The sequence below is a fragment of the Microcaecilia unicolor genome, chromosome 12, assembly GCF_901765095.1.
Source record: "Microcaecilia unicolor chromosome 12, aMicUni1.1, whole genome shotgun sequence".
NCBI classification, from domain to species: domain Eukaryota; kingdom Metazoa; phylum Chordata; class Amphibia; order Gymnophiona; family Siphonopidae; genus Microcaecilia; species Microcaecilia unicolor.
Genome location: NC_044042.1, coordinates 22,524,685 through 22,543,369, shown reverse-complemented (window position 1 = coordinate 22,543,369; position 18,685 = coordinate 22,524,685). Strand labels below are relative to the sequence as shown.

Below are 18,685 nucleotides of genomic sequence, written 5' to 3'. Positions count from 1 at the left end.
ATAATGAGAGAACACAGTAGTGAATTTTCAAATAAATAGCTGCTGTGAGCTGGATTGGTAGACAATATATAATGTGAAATTTAAAAAAAAAATGTGTGTGTATATATAAATGTTCCATTTCAAACAGAGAAGAATCCACAGCTAAACAAAATCAAATTTGTACAAGAAAGAACTTCTATCAGAAATACCCACTGGGCAGTGTTAAGCCCAAAAGTGCTGAAAATGTAAGAACTGGGTCTGAGTCCTGAATCGTTTTTTTTTTTTTTTTCCATAGTACACTCCCGGGAGATTCTGTTTTCCCTTCCAGAAGCTGCAGGAAATATGCATCCTCAGAAATGTGCAAAGTTGGAACCTGGCTGGTGTCTACTCGCATGGTTCATTACCCAAAACTTAAATCTGCCACCCTGTGTGAAGCTTCTAAAGGGAAGCGTTCATGCAGAGAGAAGCAACAATCACAGAACGAGCCCTTCCAAAAATCCAGCATTTCCAGTTTGGTTCCCTTGGCCTTTTCCATGACATTGAAAAAAGCTCTGGAGTTCTGAGAATTTTTCCTAGTACCTTTCTTGTTTTCTGATCTTATCTTTACAATTTTTTGGCGTAGATTTATTATTATTATGATTCACAAGATTATCTACGGAGAATCTCCAAGCTACATGACCAACCTAATTGACCTACCAGCTAGAAACGGATCAAAATCCTCTCGAACATATCTCAATCTACACCTTCCCAACTGTAAAGGTCTCAGGTACAAAACGTACTACGCATCCAACTTCTCCGTTATAGGCAGCCAACTCTGGAATGCCCTACCCAGACCCATTCGAACAATCAGTGACCATCTACCCTTCCGGAAGTCGCTAAAAACTTACCTCTTCAAACAAGCCTACCCAAATTGACCAGACAATCTATGAACCCACTCTACACCACCTTGTACCTCTCCTACCCCTACATCCCCTGCCCATTTCACCTATCTCAACCTATTTCCTAACAACCACATCATACCTCTACTATTGCTACAGCTGTGTTCTTTCTGTGATACTATGTAATCCCATACTATGTAAGCCGCACTGAGCCTGCTACCAAGCGGGAAAGAGCGGGATAGAAATGCAACAAATAAATAAATAAATTCCAGGAGATGTAAAACCAATTATTATATAAAGTGAGCAGCAAGGACCCAAGAGTCAGTCTTCGTCATACCTACTGCATCACTTCCAGCTGTATTTGTGATAGTGAAAGCTGCTGGAAAGAGTCGGTAGTGGATTTATCCTGGCCAAAGCTGGTAGCCAAAGTGACCACTGGGGCTAGAGTAGTGGATTTGTTAACTGCTGGTGCTTTGAAACTCTTTTCCTGATCTCTTTCTGCCTCTCTCCATCCGTTGCAGGTTTTAGTCCTTGGAAACAAGCGAGACCTCCCTGGTGCCTTGGATGAAAAAGAGTTAATTGAAAAAATGTGAGTACATTTTCCGGATTACTTTCTCCTCTCTCTCTTTTTTTTTTTTTTTTTTTCTTGTCTAGCTACTTTCATTTCTAGCTCAGTTCGAACTCTGTACATACTACATTTATGGCTCTGGCCAGTAGGCAACGCTGTTGATGGAGGAGGAGTCGCCTCCTGTGTTTGATTGTGCCAGCCTAATCCTGGTGACAAACGTTAAATTGCCAATTCCCGGGACAGACAGGGGAAAAGGTGGCGCACCACTTGGTGGGTTCTTGGAGGGCCTCAAGACGATTTGTGAATCAGAGCATTCCTCCAAATTCTCTCCTGGCAGGGTTGCCGAGAGGGGGCGGACAAAATTCCCTGGGTCTGGCCTCCAAGGGGGGCCCGGTGCTAGGGTCTGTCTCTCTCCTGCTCCTGTTGGGATCCAGGTGATTTCGTTAACACTATAACCCAGTCCCAGCACACAGGACCGGGAGAGAGACGGACACCGGTGCCGGGCCCCCCTTGGAGGCTGGGGAGGAGGAGACGCGTTGACACAGGAAGGTAGGGGCAGTGGCAGCCTGAGTGAGTAAGCGAGGGGCGGTGGCAGGACCTACATCCTCAGTGGGGGGGGGGGGGGGGGCCGTGGCTGCGACGGCCCTACCCCGGCGGCTCAGTCTCTTGGCGGCCCCGTCTCCTGGTAGACCAAAGTGTGAAGAGCATGGTGGATACACTGCAGTCTGCAAATCTTCCAACACACAGCATCATACCTACAGCATTCGCCACGCGTCTTCTTCTGGGGCCTGCAGTCATTCTGTTCTGCAGAGGCTCCTGTGATGTTGTTTCATTCTAGAAATGGGTCCCAGCTAACTGCTGTGTTTGAGTATTAGATTCTTGGTGTTTTGTTGTACAGTCAGTGCAGTTTAACATGCTTATAACAAAGCAGAACCCAGCACCTGTACTAAAAGCTGCCGTTGGGATGTGGCCTATTGTAAAGTTTTCATGGGACGAATCAAGGACCTTAAGAAATATTGCCAGCCTGGAGCTGTGCAATGTGCTCCAGTTCTCCTCTGCCTTAACCTACACCATAGATCAAAAACATTTTTTAAATTATTTGTTTACTTTATTCAAGTCACTTGAAACAAAATAAGCACTCAGAACTGTACAATACAACCGCGGTGACCAATTTTTGTTTAACACGGTGTCCCCCAAATCCCCGCGCCCCCCACTCACCAAAAACAACCACCCTTCCCGTCACAAAATAAGAAACCATCTTGGCCTGAGTCAACTGCGTTATTTCTTCACGATGACCCAGATCTCAAGACAGCTAAGGCAAACCAGAGGCGTAGCCAGACAACAAAATTTGGGTGGGCCTAGGCAAGAAGTGGGTGGGCACCAAGTGTTCTCCCCCCTTCCAACCACCACCCAAAAAAATATTTCAGCTGGCGGGAAAATGCTTCTTTCCACCTTGGCAGTATGCAGCAGGCATGCGCTGAAAACTGAGCGTGTGCAGGTGCCAGTATCGTGGAGAGTAGCGCTTTTGTTACCATCAGAGGGAAGTCTTCAGCTGGCCGAGCTTGAGATCCCCATCAGCTACCGCTAAATGTGTGCTACTGTTGGGTGGGCCTGAGCACTAAATGGGTGGGCCCCGGCCCACCTGTGGCTACGCCACTGAGGCACACACAACAACGCCCCCAGTCCGCAAATACTAAAGATAAGTACATTGAATACATTAATATAAAAGTACTAAAGCAGATGAGGAAGTTAGTTTGTATTGCCAAAAACTATTATTGGACAATTTATGCACTACTGAGGCAAGAGTTAAACTGTTTTTGACAAACTTTGATAATTAAGGTGGTGGGAAAAATCTGGGACTGATAAAGTGGATGTGAGCCGAATGGGTTTATGCAGCCGGCTATCTCTTATGTGGTTGAGCGCGATATTCAGCACGTAACCGCATAAAGGTAAGACTGTGTTTTATGTGGTCTGATCTTGCCCCTTAACTTAGGCGGTTATGTGCTGAATCTTGACACTTAACTGTTTTAAGAGCTGGCTCCGCCCCTGGGCCTGCCCACAAAATAGCCGGCTTTCAGTTTAGTGGTCAGTGCCGATATTCAGTGATTACTAACCAGTTAAGACAGCCCCGCATGAGCGATTTAACCAGCCAGGAGCCTGTCCTAGCCACCACCGAGTAAAGCCCCGATATTCAAAGCTGCTGAACCGGGGAGCAAATCCAGATAATTTAGGACAGCGTGCAGTCACCGCTATACCCCAGTGAATATTCAATGCCAGTATCTGGATAACAGCTGCAAATAATACCCAGATATGTGTTAAAACGCCAGCCCCCCTCCACCCGCTCTCCGTCGCTCCCGGAACTAACCTTAAATGCCTCCTTTCACCTTCGCAGCAAGCAGCAGCAGGGCAGACCTCTCCTTCCTTCCGTGCCCCGCCCTCGCGGACGTTACGTCAGGCGAGGGCGGGACACGGAAGGAAGGAGTGGCCTGCCCTGCTGCTGCTTGCTGCGAAGGTGAAAGGAGGCGTTTAAGGTTAGTTCTGGGAGCGACGGAGGGCGGGCGGGCCAACCCCGATGTTTCCCCGAAAAATAAGACAGCCCCTGAAAATAAGACCTAGTGCATTTTGGGGGGCAAAAATTAATATAAGACGGTGTCTTATTTTCGGGGAAACACGGTATGCTTATCACAGTTTATAATATTCCTCTTGCATGTTCTTTATAATAATTCTTTACTATCTAAGCCGCATTGAGCCTGCTGTATGTGGGAAAGCACAGGGTACAAATGTAATAAATAAATAAATAAATAACCAGGACACAGACTGTAGAAGTCTGCCCAGCACTGGCATTTCACTCGTAGATGTACTAGCATACCCTAAAGCTGCCTTGCATTCCCTGCTACTCTACTACTGAAACCCAACAATTCCCAAGAAAAACAAAACCGTATCAGTGGAATTGTTCTACCATTTTACTATGTAAGCCGCATTGAGCCTGCTATGTGTGGGAAAGCGCGGGGTACAAATGTAATAATAATAATAATTCTGCCGGCAATAACTAGCCTTCTCCACAAGGGGGCACATGAAAACATGTTGGTATAGTGGAAAAGCGTCTTTAACCTTGTGTTGCATGGAACCTGAACCTAATGCTGCCTGCCTGGAGGCTCTTGGGCTGCCGTTGAGAGTCCTGCATTTTCACTAGTAAAGCTTAAGTCCAGAATGAAATCACCAGCTCAGTTCCTTTATATATCATAAAAAATAATAATAATATCATTTGTAACATTAGTCACGTTCCAGTCCCTTTTAAGCTTGAAGTCTGATGGGGTAGGCATCGAACATCTGAAACACAGTTGCTACCCTAAAGGTTGATCTAGTCATTGTTGTGCCCCATCTTTATGTATTTTTTTTTTGTTGTTGTTACACTTGTACCCTGCTCTTTCCCACTCATGGCAGGCTCAATGCAGCTTACATGGGGCAATGGAGGGTTAAGTGACTTGCCCAGAGTCACAAGGAGCTGCCTGTGCCTGAAGTGGGAATCGAACTCAGTTCCTCAGTTCCCCAGGACCAAAGTCCACCACCCTAACCACTAGGCCACTCTTCCACTATTTAACTTATACGGGCCCCAGCTGAACATTGGCCTGGATCTGCATAAGGGATGCAGGTGCCCTCTGCTCTCCTGATTCCCTTCCCTCCCCTGCTGTACATAAGTATTGCCATACTGGGACAGACCAAAGGTCCATCAAGCCCAGCATCCTGTTTCCAACAGTGGCCAATCCAGGTCTCAAAATACCTGGCAAAATCCCCCCAAAAGTACAAAACATTTTATGCTGCTTATCCCAGAAATATTTTCCCCAAGTCCAATTTAATAATGGTCTATGGACTTTTCTTTTAGGAAGCCGTCCAAACCTTTTTAAAACTCTGCTAAGCTAATCGCCTTTACCACATTTTCTGGCAACAAATTCCAGAGTTGAATTACACGTTGAGTGAAGAAAACTTTTCTCTGATTCATTTTAAATTTACTGACCCCCCCCCCCCCTCCTGCCCTTAGGACCTCTCCGGACCACCCAAGGTAGGCCCAGGGGAACCTACAAGGGAGGGAAGGGTAGCAGCGGACTTGGTTGGCCTTCGTGCTCTTGGAGCAGTGGCATACCTACCTTATTTGCTAACCGGGGCGTAGCACCCCCCCTCCTCCGAGCAAGGGGGTGCGCCAAGAAGGTGTGCTGCTGTTGGCTCTGCTGGTCCCCCTGCCCCAGAACAGGAAGTTGACATCAGAGGGGGCAGGGGACTGGCAGAACTGACAGCTGTGAGCCTGCTCAGTGCACCCTTTTCTGCCTGCACCACCCCCACTGCCCCACTCTTGGTACACTAGAGCTTCGGGGGGGGGGGGGGGAGAGGAGGGAGTTTGAGAGAGAGGGATTGGAAGGGGGAGCTTGTGAGCTGCTTGGGGGTGAGAGGGAAGGAGGGGGATGGCAGCAGTTTAGGCCAGGTTAACTCCTCACATAAAGTTGTGACAGCCTTTTTTTTTTTTGTCCTAACTTTATGCAGCTGCTCAGCCAGTCAGCGAACTGAAAATTGCTACTAACTGGCCGCATTTCCTCTCTTCCCTGACTCCCACAACTAGCCAGTTTCGGTATGGGCAATTAGAGGGGATATTCAACAGCTCTCTCTGGCCAGGGCCGCTGAATGTCCCCGCACAAGCGATTAAATGGCCATGATCTTTTCCTGGCCGTTTTAATCGCTTTGAATATCTACCCCTATATGTATTTGCCCGTTTACGTACAGCAGAAAGCCAATATTCAGTATTTATATGTATAACTTATGTGTACATTTATGTCTGCATATCCAGCAGCACTCGTTATACATATAGATATACAAATAATTTGAAACAGCTTGAAATTATTCCCTTGCATATCCTGTTCAGTATTCAGTGCCATGATCCATCGAAGAGATGGTGCCTGAATCTGCACAGGGAACAGTGACCTTTGTCACTATCCAGATAGCGCATGATATTCCAGCACCCAGCACTTTCAATATAGCTATGTAGTTTAATTTAGCAGAACCTTTTTGTTGGCCTAAATTGAACCACCGAACTATATGGATATGGTTAGCTGACTATCACTGATGAATCCGTCAGTTAGGTGGAATGCCTACGCTCCGCATGCCCTCTGCCTCAGCACTATGGGGTGATTCTATGAAAATATATTCTATAAAACAAAGGAGGTACCCTAGAGCTGGCATAAATGTTTGTGCCTCAATGCTGTTGCCAGAGAATGTGGTAAAAGTAGTTAGCTTAGCAGGGTTTAAAAAAAAAGTTTGGCTAATTTCCTAAAATAAAAGGCCATAAGCCATTATTAAGATGGACTTGGAAATAAGCAGTGGATTTTCCCAAGATAAGCAACATAAAATATGTTTTGGGATCTTGCCATGTACTTGTGACCTGGATTGGCTACTTTAGGAAACAAGATACTGGACTTGATGGACCTTTGGCCTGTCTTATGATGTGCACAGAATTTATACTGTTTTTTAAGCTACACGCATTAGTGTCAGTCCCACCCAGACTCTACCTGTGTGTACATCTATTTGTAAGATATGCGTGTATTTACCAAATAATACTTAGGGTTTTGGCATTTACACACTTAAAATGTTTATTCTAGTTATTTAAATGTGCGTATTTGTGCCTGTAACGTCATTTATATAGGTTACAAAGATGCAGTGATAAAGAAACTTTAAACCTTGCTAAGCATGACTGCACGATTAATATTTAGGGTATTAAACTTTGATAGAGCTTTTCCATTGCTGTTACAGCTGCATCGGCTGCCAATAGAAACGCGTGTTAACAAGCTTTGCTGCCTTGTCTTTCTAATTGTGCACAGTGAAGCACCTATATATACGTTATATGATTATCGCTGAGGAATATCAGCCCTGGAGCTAGGTGTTTTTTGATTTTACAGTATCCAGACCCTAAACAGGTGGTGTATAAAAAAAGGTTTTTCCTGGCACACTTGCATATGTAGCAGCCAACTACTGGAATGAATTACCAATTGATCTCAGAACGCAATCCAATTATTTGGTCTTCCGGAAATTATTGAAAACGTTTTTTTTTTAATTTAGAAAATTTGTAAATGTGAATTAGTTGTGTTTAACTGTAGTTGATTAACTATTGGTATGTAATTTTCCTGGAGTTGGTCTGGTTTATTCTTTTGTGAGCCATACTGAACTATGATGGTAAGTGTGAAATACGAATGTCATGTATTATTATTATTATTATTATTATTATTACTAGTAAAAAAGGCCCGTTTCCGAAACCAATGAAACGGGCGCTAGCATGTGGCTTTTTTTGTGTGTGTGTGTATGTGTCACAGAGTTATTTTGTGTGTGTGTGTGTGTGTGTGAGGGTGCGGTGTGTGTGCAGGTTGTTGATGTGTGTCTTTTTTTGTTTTGTTTTGTTTTTTGCTTGGGGGTTGGGGGATGTGCTGTGCTGTCCTTGGTCACTGTTTGCTGCTGGCTGGGTCGCAGGTAATCCTTCCAGCTGGGCCGCAGCTTGTCCTGTTCGCCCACGTCCCAGATGGTGACGGGCACGTTGTTTTCCGGCTCCTCTGACTCCATGTCAAGCGATCCCAAATATAGTCTGTGCTATAGGCCCTCTGGCACTCTTCAGTACTGGCATTAGGCATTTAAAAATTTCTCCCCCTCCCCCCCCCCCACCCCCCCCGGTCTATTTTTGCACATACCCACAGCAGGAATATTCTTCTCTCGTTCCAGCGGTGGTTCTGTGCTCTCCGTGCTGCACAGATAATGAGCCATTCTGCTGGGGAATGCTCCTCCCTTATTGTCACGTAGTTTCCTCTGATTGGTCCGTCTTACGTTGCCTAGTGTTGCCTGGGAACGGTGTTGTGATGGTCCTTTGTGTTTCAGAATGTTGAGGGTGTTATTTCTGATTGGTCTGTCATGCGAGGGCGGGGCAGAGAGACATGGTCAGTGTTGTGGCTTCACCACCATGAATCCATGAACCCTTCAGGGAGTGACTGAGTGACTTCAGAACGTTGTCTTCAGAACGTTGAGGGTGAGTTTTATTATAGTAGATTATTAATTAGCAGGGGTAATTTGAGAACACTGCACTTACCTGGAGGAGAATATTCTAGAAAGGAAAACAGGCGCCAGCTTTCAATGCAAGCAGAACTGGGTATATATGGGCACATCTCTAGCATTCCAAGGGCAGAGCAGTGGGGGCAGTCCACCATGGGTGTAAGCAGCAAGGGGATGAGCTGAGCAGTTGTGCGGCTGTCAGCTCTGCCAGTCCCCTGCCCCCTCTGATGTCAGCTTCCTGTTCTGGGGCAGGGGACTGGCAGAGCTGACAGCCGCACGACTTGCTCGGAGGAGAGAGGGTGGGGGGTTTGCACCTGGAGGAGGACGGTGCTCCGCCCCAGTTGACAACCCAAGGAAGGTACGCTGCTAGGCGCAAGCACTTAGGCCTGCCATGGAGCTGGTGTAAGTGCTCCTGCCTAACTGCTGGACATATGCACAGAGGGGGCAAAATTCTATAAATGTCGCTCAGAAATGGGTGCCAGAAAAGATCGGCGCTAAGCATTATTCTATAAAGAACACATAGCATTCCCTGCTGAAACCTGGTGTAAATCTCAGTGCCCAAGCGGGATGTGGAGACCCATTATTCTATAACCTGCACGCAATTTGTTGGAACACCCTGACGCGGCCCTCCCATGGCCACGCCCCCCTCTTGGGTTCAGCACTATGGGATTTAGGCTCCCAGTGTTATAAAATGGCGCACGGCCAAATGCACACACAAATCCTAATTGTTGCAGTTAATGTCAGTAATTGGTTGTTAGCATCCAATCGTTGCTGGTTAGCGTCTCGTTAGTCATATCTAGAATCCGAAGGATAACTTTGCTTTTCTCAGAGAAATCAGAACTACAGCTCCCTACATGCAGTGGGGTAAAAGCAGGAACTGACTCAGCTGCTTAGAAGGCTGTTAACAAAGAGAAAACTGGGCTCAGGTCTTCACCAGTTCATGCAGGAGATGGGAATGGAGTGGAAGGGGGCGGGGTAAAGAAGCACAGAGTTAGATGTCAGAGTTATAAAAAATGAATAACAAGCTTGTCTTCACCCCTTGTTTTTCCCTAGGAATCTCTCAGCTATCCAGGACCGAGAAATTTGCTGTTACTCCATCTCCTGCAAAGAAAAAGACAACATCGGTTTGTATCAGGTCTTTTCTCTTGTCCATAGTGGCTGTGGGGAGGGGGGGGGAATAAAACTGTTTAAAAGAGAACCTGAAGGGCCATTGGAAATTCACTCAACTGGGGATCAATACAGGGATATTTTACTAAATTCTGTTCAGCTCTAACATGCATATAACATGGGGAAAAAGACTTACCTCAAATGCACTAAAATGTTGTGTTGTAATTAGCTTGTCAGTGCGTGTGGAACCGGGGAATGGGCGTGAAAGCATTAACCAGCTAGTGCGTTTGCATTAACATAAGCTAGCTGGCTTAACGCTGAGTTAACACGGGGCAGAGCGTCTTTTAGATAAGAGGCAGTAAGTGCTCCCGTGTTAATTTTTTTGCGAGTCCCACGCGCTAATGGAAGAATTAGCGCAGGACCTGCAAAAATAAAAAAAAACTATTTTTGGGATGCAATAGAATGGATTTAATGTGTGGGAAAGTTGCGTGTTAACATGCACAAAGCCCATTTCTTAGTCCATCTTAGTAAAAACGCCCCTTAATTCTCATTGTATTCCATTCATTTTGGAAGGCAAAATATTTGTTATGGGGGAAAAATGATCAGGTTTTAAAAGTCCATCTGCTAGTCCACTCTTGAGTTGGGGGAAGGAAAGAAAAAGAGGTCCGACTGAAGAGCCTTCTTTTAAATGCGTTTTTTTTTCTCATTCTGTCTTTTAGACATTACTCTGCAATGGCTTATTCAGCATTCAAAGTCCAGGAGAAGCTGAGGCCTCTTCGGTTCCTGTTTCGCCTTGGGAATTCACCAGAGTGAATAACTCAAGGCCTACAGCTCACTGTCTAACATATTCACCTCTCTTTCTCTTCCACACTTTCTCTCTTTCTTTCTCTCAAGATCAATATTTTTAGGGGAAAACCTAGTTTCCTGCCCTTCTGAAGGTTCAACACCTGTTATACTGGAAACACTATGTATCATTTCATCTTCCCTTTCTTTCTTCCTTCCTATACCTTCTTTTCTCTTTCGCACCCTTCGTTTGTCGTTGATGTATATAAATATATGTATATATATTTTACTTTTTTAATTTAAATGAAAATAATCAGTCGAGTTGTGACTAAAATTGACCGTCAGGTAGGTACAGACAATGTTCGGGGCCAATGGGAGTGAGGTGTGATAGGAGCTCCTGCATTGCTGAATGATCTTCTGCCCTCTCAGAATCCCCAAGTTCCACTTCTCAGACACAGCAGTGATAATTCTGGGAAAAATGAAATCCAGGATTTTCTCATTCTGTTTCTGCTCTTTCACATCGCGGGGCTGCACCGTCTGGATTTCTTAAAAGGCAATTCTAGAAACTGGCACTAGAGGCCGACCGATTTTCAGTTTCGAATCTGGCACTGAAAACTGACCCAAAATTTGGGGTTGGGCTCCTGCTGAAAATGCCTGAGCATTTTCAGTCGGAACCAAAAACGTGACTCCACCCCCTCAAACCCGCCAGCCCCCCTTCCCACTCCCGAGCCTACCTTGTAAAAGGTCTTGGTGGTCTAGTGACTTCTTCCCATGTTGCTCCTGCCCCAAGTGACTCCTTACTCCATAATGGCAGCTGCAACTTCCTGTGGTAGCCTCGCGAGACTGCCGTGGGAGATCGTGGCCGCCATTTTGGAACTGGGGATACTACTATGGGAAGTCCTGGCCGCCATTTTGGAGTACGGAGCCACCGGGGGGCAGGAGGAACACGGGATGCTCCTACCCCGAAGAAGCCACTATACCACCAGGACCTTTTAAATGGTAGGCCTGGGGAGGATGGGTGGAGTTGGTGGGCAGCCTGAGATGGGGGGATGGGATGGGGTTTTTTCTTGGGCTGGTGGGAGAGGCTTGTGGCGGCAGAAGGGGGGGCCACGGCCACATTTTCATTTTTGGTTCTGGTTCCGGCCGAAACCGATTTGGTAGTTTCAGTTGAAACCAAAACCACTGTTTTCGGTTGGCCTCCATCTGGCACCTAAATGCAGGCATCAGCAATCTGCCTAACTTATAGAATACTAGTGCTACATGAATGATTGGTACCAATAAGTGATGATTATATGCACACTAGGTGTTATTCTGGAAACAGTGCACTGACATCCCTTAGGGGTCCTTTCACTCAGTTGCACTGTTAAATAGGCTTAGTGCATCCTAAGCCCATTTCTTACATGGCTGTAAATTCGGCCTTTTCAATATTGTCTTTTTCTGGCCATACGCTAATGTTAAGTCAGCATTATTCAGTTGGCAGGCACTAATGTCAGCGTGCTAGCGGAATAATTCTTCTGTGCTCATTCTCCCCCTCTCCCCAAAATTAAAAAAAATAAATGCGGCGCAGTTAGCGTATGCAAATTGCGAAAGTAATGCAAAACGCTGTCGCAGTTCCTGCGATAGGCTGTTTTTCCCATGTTAAGTTAGAGAGGGCCCCTTAGTGCGCAGCTGGGTACCCATGGTCAGAGCATCAGCATGTCATGGGCATCTCACCAAGCAACACGCAGAACTTTCTAGAATGCTATTAGCTTCACACATTGCATGGCGCTCTTAGGCCAGCCATTGACCTGTCATACGCAGGCACACCTTATCTTTTGGCGCACCAGTTTGGCTTTCGCTAAGATTTGAAACAAGAGACAACCCGCTGCAGTATCCAAGCAGACCGTACAAAACAGCAGCGGTGATCCAAGGAGACAGCAAAAGTTCACTCAAATGAAACTTTAATGGAAACTAGACCCAACCTGGCCAAGTTTCAGATAACCTTCATCAGGGGTCACACTGGTTTTCAAATATATTCTCTGGTAAATGCATAAGTAGCCAATAATACACTGCAATTCCTGTGCTGAAGAAAAATCAGTTCAAATGCGGAGAGGCAGGAACAGCAAACGAAAGTTGTCCGAAACTTGACCAGGTTGGGTCTAGTTTCCATTAAAGTTACATTTGAGTGAACTTTTGTTGTCTCGTCCTTCCTTGGCTCACTGCTGCTGTTTGCACTGTCTGTTTTGCTTATATTCTCCAACAGCTTAAACACAACCTTAGGCTGTTATACTGTAGACTTGGTGCTAAGCTCGTCCCTTGGAGACGCCAACTAGTAGAAATGCCATCTTAGTTTTTCATTTTCAGTCTCGTTCTTGCCTCTGGTTTCTTGTCTTGCATCTTGGTCTTTTCCCCCTTTTAGATTGTATCGTCCTACAGCCTTGCTCATAGGGGCATGCCCCTTTTTCCTGTGGGTCTGTCCCTGTTTCAGCTCTTCCATCTGTCCCTGTGCTAACTCCGTGGGACTCTGATGAGGGGCAACTCGATTGCACAGCAGCTTATCCTAATTAACTTGGCTTCTTAATAAGATTAGGGGTGAGGAGAAGGAAGCAAATGGGAGATTAAATAGTAGGAACTTCAGAAATCCTAGAATATTTTCTCCCACTCCAGGGAGACGAAGGTGACCATCTCCTGGCCCTTCTTCTAGCTTTAACTGTCAACTGTTTGGATTGTGGGGCACAATGAGCAGTCCATTTTTTCAGCCCATGCCCTATCTAATGGCTTCTTCCTTCCCTGAGTGGCTTCCCAAAACAATCCTGGGAACCCCACAGCCAGCTGAGCACTTAGGATATCCATGATTATTATACGTGAGAGGGATTTGCATATACTGTACTTGGGCTCCAATGTATGCAAATGTATCTTGAAAATCACCGGGACAAGTGTGGGAAGCCCTGACTTAAGCCATGGAAAGAATATAAGTGGCACATCATAGTTTCAGCTCCCAATTGGCTGGAATGCTCCAAGCCAGCACAGAGTAGGTGAAATCCGTGCCAGTCATCAGCCAGAGTTTAGACTTACACTCCGCATGTGCTATGAAGGGAGGGATGTTTGTAATATCCAAGAAGAACTGAACTTACAGTTGAGATTTGGTTTAGCCAGCCAGGCCAACTCAGGCTCTAGTCTTAGCACCACACAGGCCCCTCCTGCTCTCCCATCCGTTGCCTCACTGGAGCACAGAGTTGGCCCTTGGGCATTGCCATGACTAGCAGGACTGGCCCATCTTCCGTCACGTTTTCACTAAGGGGAATTTAGTGCAGTTAAATGTCCTAGAGCAGTGATTCCAACCCCAGTTCTGGAACCTTCTCCTAACAGGTTTTCTTCTCATTTATTTCATGAATATTCACTGTGGATATTGGGAACCCCCCCGCCCCCCCAACCACCACCACCAACTGCCTGGTTCTCAGGGACTGTTTGAGAACCACTGTTATAGATCACAACGTGTGTTCTTTTAAGACGTATTTTGATGACGATGTTGTGCCAAGTGACGCAGTTTAGCAGTAGGTACTTTCGCAGTCACCGTTTGAACTGGTGGCCACCTCACTTGGGCCAACCTTAAGAGGCCGATTAAGCCTGAATTTGCCTCACAGTATGCATGGAGATGTAGTCCCATTTTTTTCTTAGGGCAGGGGTTTCAACCTAGTGCTCAGGACACACCTAGCCAGGCCGATTCTCAGGATATTCATAATGAATATGCATGAGGTAAATTTGCATGCACCATCTCCATTGTATGCAGCTCTATCTGATATATATTCTTTGTAGGTATCCTGAAAACCTGACTGGCTAGGTGAGTCCTAAGGATTGGATTGAGAACCTGTGTTTTAGAAGAATCGGTAATGGGGGGGAAGACTAGGACTAGACCATCCTCTTTAAGTTGACCTAGATGAGTTGATAACCTTGCCTACTATATACAATGCAACGGACATGTACATAGTCAAATGCACAGAAGCCATAGAGCTTTTCATCACCTGATTACCGTATTGGAAGAATGGAGTATTTACTAGAGCAGGGGTTTTCAACCCAGTCCTCGGAACACACCCAACCAGTCAGGTTTTCAGGATACCCACAAAGAACATGCATGAAAGAAATTTGCATACACCTCCATAATCCGCAAACGAACCTTTTCCGGAAATGCGAAGGCAGTAGAACGAGAGGACATGAAATGAGATTGAAGGGGGGGCAGACTCAAGAAAAATGTCAGGAAGTATTTTTTCACGGAGAGAGTAGTGGATGCTTGGAATGCCCTCCTGCGGGAGGTGGTGGAAAAGAAAACGGTAACAGAATTCAAACATGCGTGGGATAAATATAAAGGAATCCTGTTCAGAAGGAACGGATCCTCAGGAGCTTAGCCGAGATTGGGTGGTGGGGCTGGTGGTTGGGAGGCGGGGATAGTGCTGGGCAGACTTATACGGTCTGTGCCCTGAAGAGGACAGGTACAAATCAAGGTAGGGTATACACAAAAAGTAGCATGTGAGTTTATCTTGTTGGGCAGACTGGATGGACTGTGCAGGTCTTTTTCTGCCGTCATCTACTATGTTACTATGTATGCAGATCTATATCGTGCATATTCATTGTGGATGTCTTAAAAAAAAAACAGACTTGGCTGGGTGTGTTCTGAGGACTGGGTTGAGTACTTGGCGTCCACCATTACGGTATTTTGTAAGCCACAAGCCACGTTGAGCCTGCTAATATGTGGGGAAATGCGGATACAAATGTTACAAATAAATAAATAAATCTATTTTCAGCCTCTCAGCATCAGTCATTGCAGTTACTGATCTGGGCCAGCACTGAGCAGAGCCTTTTGATGATTTCATACTATGTCTTTAATTTCCGATATAGTATGAGGTAAGACGCAAATTGATGTGGGGTTTTGGTGTCCACCTTTAAATGTTTTTGAGGTCAAAGAAATCAAGTCAAGTTGTTAAGATCCCCCCCCCCCCTCCTTTCTTTGGCAATTGATTGGTACGAAAACAAGATTCTAACAGATCAGTGATATCGGACTTCATAAACATTTCCAAAGTGATTGATAGCACTTTGGTTTCGGCCATATCTACAATCCCGGCCACGTTTCTTTTCCTTATTGTAAAACAGGCTGTATGAAATTGTGCAACGTGTGATTGACTCATTAGATGTGCACAGCTGTATTATAGTGCAAGATTGGACAGGCACTAGTCATGCTCAAGACAGGTGCTACATTGATTGGCATTGCCAGATAGTAGACTGACTGTAACAGCTGGACATACTACTACTACTATTAATAGCATTTATATAGCGCTACCAGACGCACGCAGCGCTGAACACTTGACATAGAGAGACAGTCCCTGCTCGAAGAGCTTACAATCTAGGTAAAACAGACAGACAAGACATTACGGGCAAGGGAATTACAGGGTAAAGAGGAACAGGGGAGGAGGAGGGCAATGAGTAGCGGTTAGGAGCCAAAGGCAATAGTGAAAAGGTGAGCCTTCAGCATAGATTTAAAAACAGGTAGAGATGGAGCTAGACATATGGGCTCGGGAAGACGGTTCCGGGCGTAAGATGCAACAAGATAAAAGGAACGAAGTTTGGAGTTAGTGGTGGAGGAGAAGGGGGATGACAAGAGAGACTTGCTCAGAGAGCGGAGTTCACGGGGAGGAATGTACTGCCCGAGCCCTGCATTCTGACCTCCAGCGGTGCACTGTTACGCACTTGGCTCTGTCTCATAAGTGCAACAAAATTGGAATTTATCGAAAACTAGGTTGAGCAGAGAATTAGTGTTGTCAGTACGGTTGAGAAGTTGTAAATAAGGGTCATTGAACAAATAGTATGTTGTAATACTATTTTATATCTGTGACAAGCTGTTGGGTGTTAGCTTCTTTTCATCAGGTCAGGGAGGACACACACTAGGGTTACTTAGGACAGATTCCTCTAGGTCTTTCAACTATTAAGTGTTCCTGCCTACCTCTCAGACCCTTGTACTGAGTGTATGCAATGGTATATGCAGACAGCCTCTGTTTATGTTTGTTGACCCTTGTTGACAAGTCTCTCTTGTCGTCCCCCTTCTCCTCCACCGCTAACTCCAAACTTCGTTCCTTTTATCTTGCTGCACCTTACGCCTGGAACCGTCTTCCCGAGCCCATACGTCTAGCTCCATCTCTACCTGTTTTTAAATCTATGCTGAAGGCTCACCTTTTCACTGCTGCCTTTGGCTCCTAGCCGCTACTCATTGCCCTCCTCCTCCCCTGTTCCTCTTTACCCTGTAATTCCCTTGCCCGTAATGTCTTGTCTGTCTGTTTTACCTAGATTGTAAGCTCTTTGAGCAGGGACTGTCTCTCTATGTCAAGTGTTCAGCGCTGCGTGCGTCTGGTAGCGCTATATAAATGCTATTAATAGTAGTAGTAGTATGTCCAGCTGTTACAGTCAGTCTACTATCTGGCAATGCCAATCAATCTAGCACCTGCCCTTGAGCATCTCTAGTGCCTGACCAATCTTCCACTTATTCAATGTAGGCTAAAACGTTAAGGACTATAAAATGGAACTTGTGGGTAACTGAGTCATATAGTGGTGAATCTGGAATAACCACTTCCCACAGATGTGGTTTGTAGCCACTCCATGGATGACCAAAAACCAACAGCTCCAGGCAAGATCAGACCAGTCAGTTGATTTTCATAGACCCTTCATGAGACTATTCCCAACCCCCTAACCTGTGATAGAGGCTCTTTTTCTCTGAGTAAAGCAACCAGCAATTTTCAAACAGAGTTTCCCTTTGTCTGTGGTCTTTCGGACTGTGCAAAATTGCAGGAAGACCTTAGGAAATTGGAAGCCTGGGCATCCAAATGGTAGATGAAATTTAATGTGGACAAATGCAAAGAGGTGCACATTGGGAAGAATAATCCGAATCCCAATGCTAGGGTCCACCTTGGGGGGTCAACATCGAAGAAAAAGATCTAGGTGTCGTAGACAGTACGCTGAAATCTTCTGCCCAGTATGCGGCAGTGGATAAAAAGAAGCAAATAAAATGCTAGGAATTATTAGGAAAGGGATGGTAAGTAAGACTTAGAATATTATAATGTTTCTATATCGCTCCATGGTGAGACCTCACCTTCAATATTGCATTCAGTTCTGGTTGCCTAGCTCAAAAAATATATATCAGAATTAGAAAAGGTTCTAAGATCATCAACCAAAATGACAGTGGATGGGAACTCCTTTCATATGAGGAAAGGTTAAAGATGCAAGGGCTCTTCAGCTTGGAAAAGAGATGGCTGAGGGGAGATATGACTGAGGTCTACAAAATCCTGAGTGGTATAGAACGAGTAGAAGTGAATCAAATTTTTACTCTTCCAAAAAGTACAAAGACTAGGGGACACTCAATGACGTTATAAGGAAATACTTTTAAAACAAATAGGAGGAAATATTTTTTTCACTCAACGAATAGTCAAGCTCTGGGACTCTGGGTTTAAAACAGGTTTGGACAAGTTCCTGGAGGAAATGTCTGTAGTCTGTTATTAAGATGGACATGGGGGAAGCCACTGCTTGGCCTGGGATTGATAGTACGAAATGTTGCTACTATTTGGGTTTCTGTCAGGTAGTTGTGACCTGGATTGGTCACTGTTGGAAACAGGATACTGGGCTAGATGGACCATTGGTCTGACCCAGTATGGCTAGTCTTACGTTCTTAGATACAAGTTAATCCTGCCTCTTTCCCCCTCCCCCACTCACCCACCTACATCCTCTCCCTTGATGCGGCTTGTACAGACAATAGTAGAAGCAGAAACCTATGGTTCATTTTATAATAAAAACCCTGAACATTTTTTCAGACATCTAAGGAATCTAAATCACTAGGAAAAGGGTTTTGCAGATTTTCTTGCAGTGGATTCTGAGGCGTATTTTCAAAGCACTTAGACTTACAAACTTTCATAGGTTACTATGGAACTTTGTAAGTCCAGGTGCTTTGAAAATGAGAGAGTTCCATATTTCAAGTCAAAAAGAGCAGCACTGTAACAGTCTAGAAAAATATTGTAGTATAGAAATGCCCCAACGAGGGGAGGGTCTTGCATTGCGTTTTTTGAATTTTCTGATAAATAACAATCCGGGCTGTACTGAAAAGGATCAGATTTGCATTCAAAAGTTCCACCCAACACACTCTTCTGTATAAGGTTTTGCCCATGCAGATGCTTTTTGGAGATTGCTGAGTTAGTGTACGATAGAAATTAAGGATGTGTCTTGAAGCTCTTGAACTAGATGATTTAGGGATATGCTTACTAAGGTGCGTTAGCGTTTTTAA

At 45.2% G+C, this 18,685-nt stretch overlaps 1 protein-coding gene across 1 annotated transcript in view; it reads left to right on the top strand.

The window, feature by feature from the left end:
* Positions 1 to 13,778, top strand: part of LOC115482128 (ADP-ribosylation factor-like protein 8A) — a 37,618-nt gene extending 23,840 nt beyond the window's left edge. The window contains exons 5-7 of the mRNA XM_030221698.1: positions 1,379 to 1,446; positions 9,556 to 9,626; positions 10,329 to 13,778. Coding sequence (XP_030077558.1) covers positions 1,379 to 1,446; positions 9,556 to 9,626; positions 10,329 to 10,378 — 189 coding nt within the window. The 3' untranslated portion in view covers positions 10,379 to 13,778. The remainder of the gene's footprint in view (positions 1 to 1,378; positions 1,447 to 9,555; positions 9,627 to 10,328) is intronic.
* The last annotated feature ends 4,907 nt before the right edge of the window (positions 13,779 to 18,685 follow it).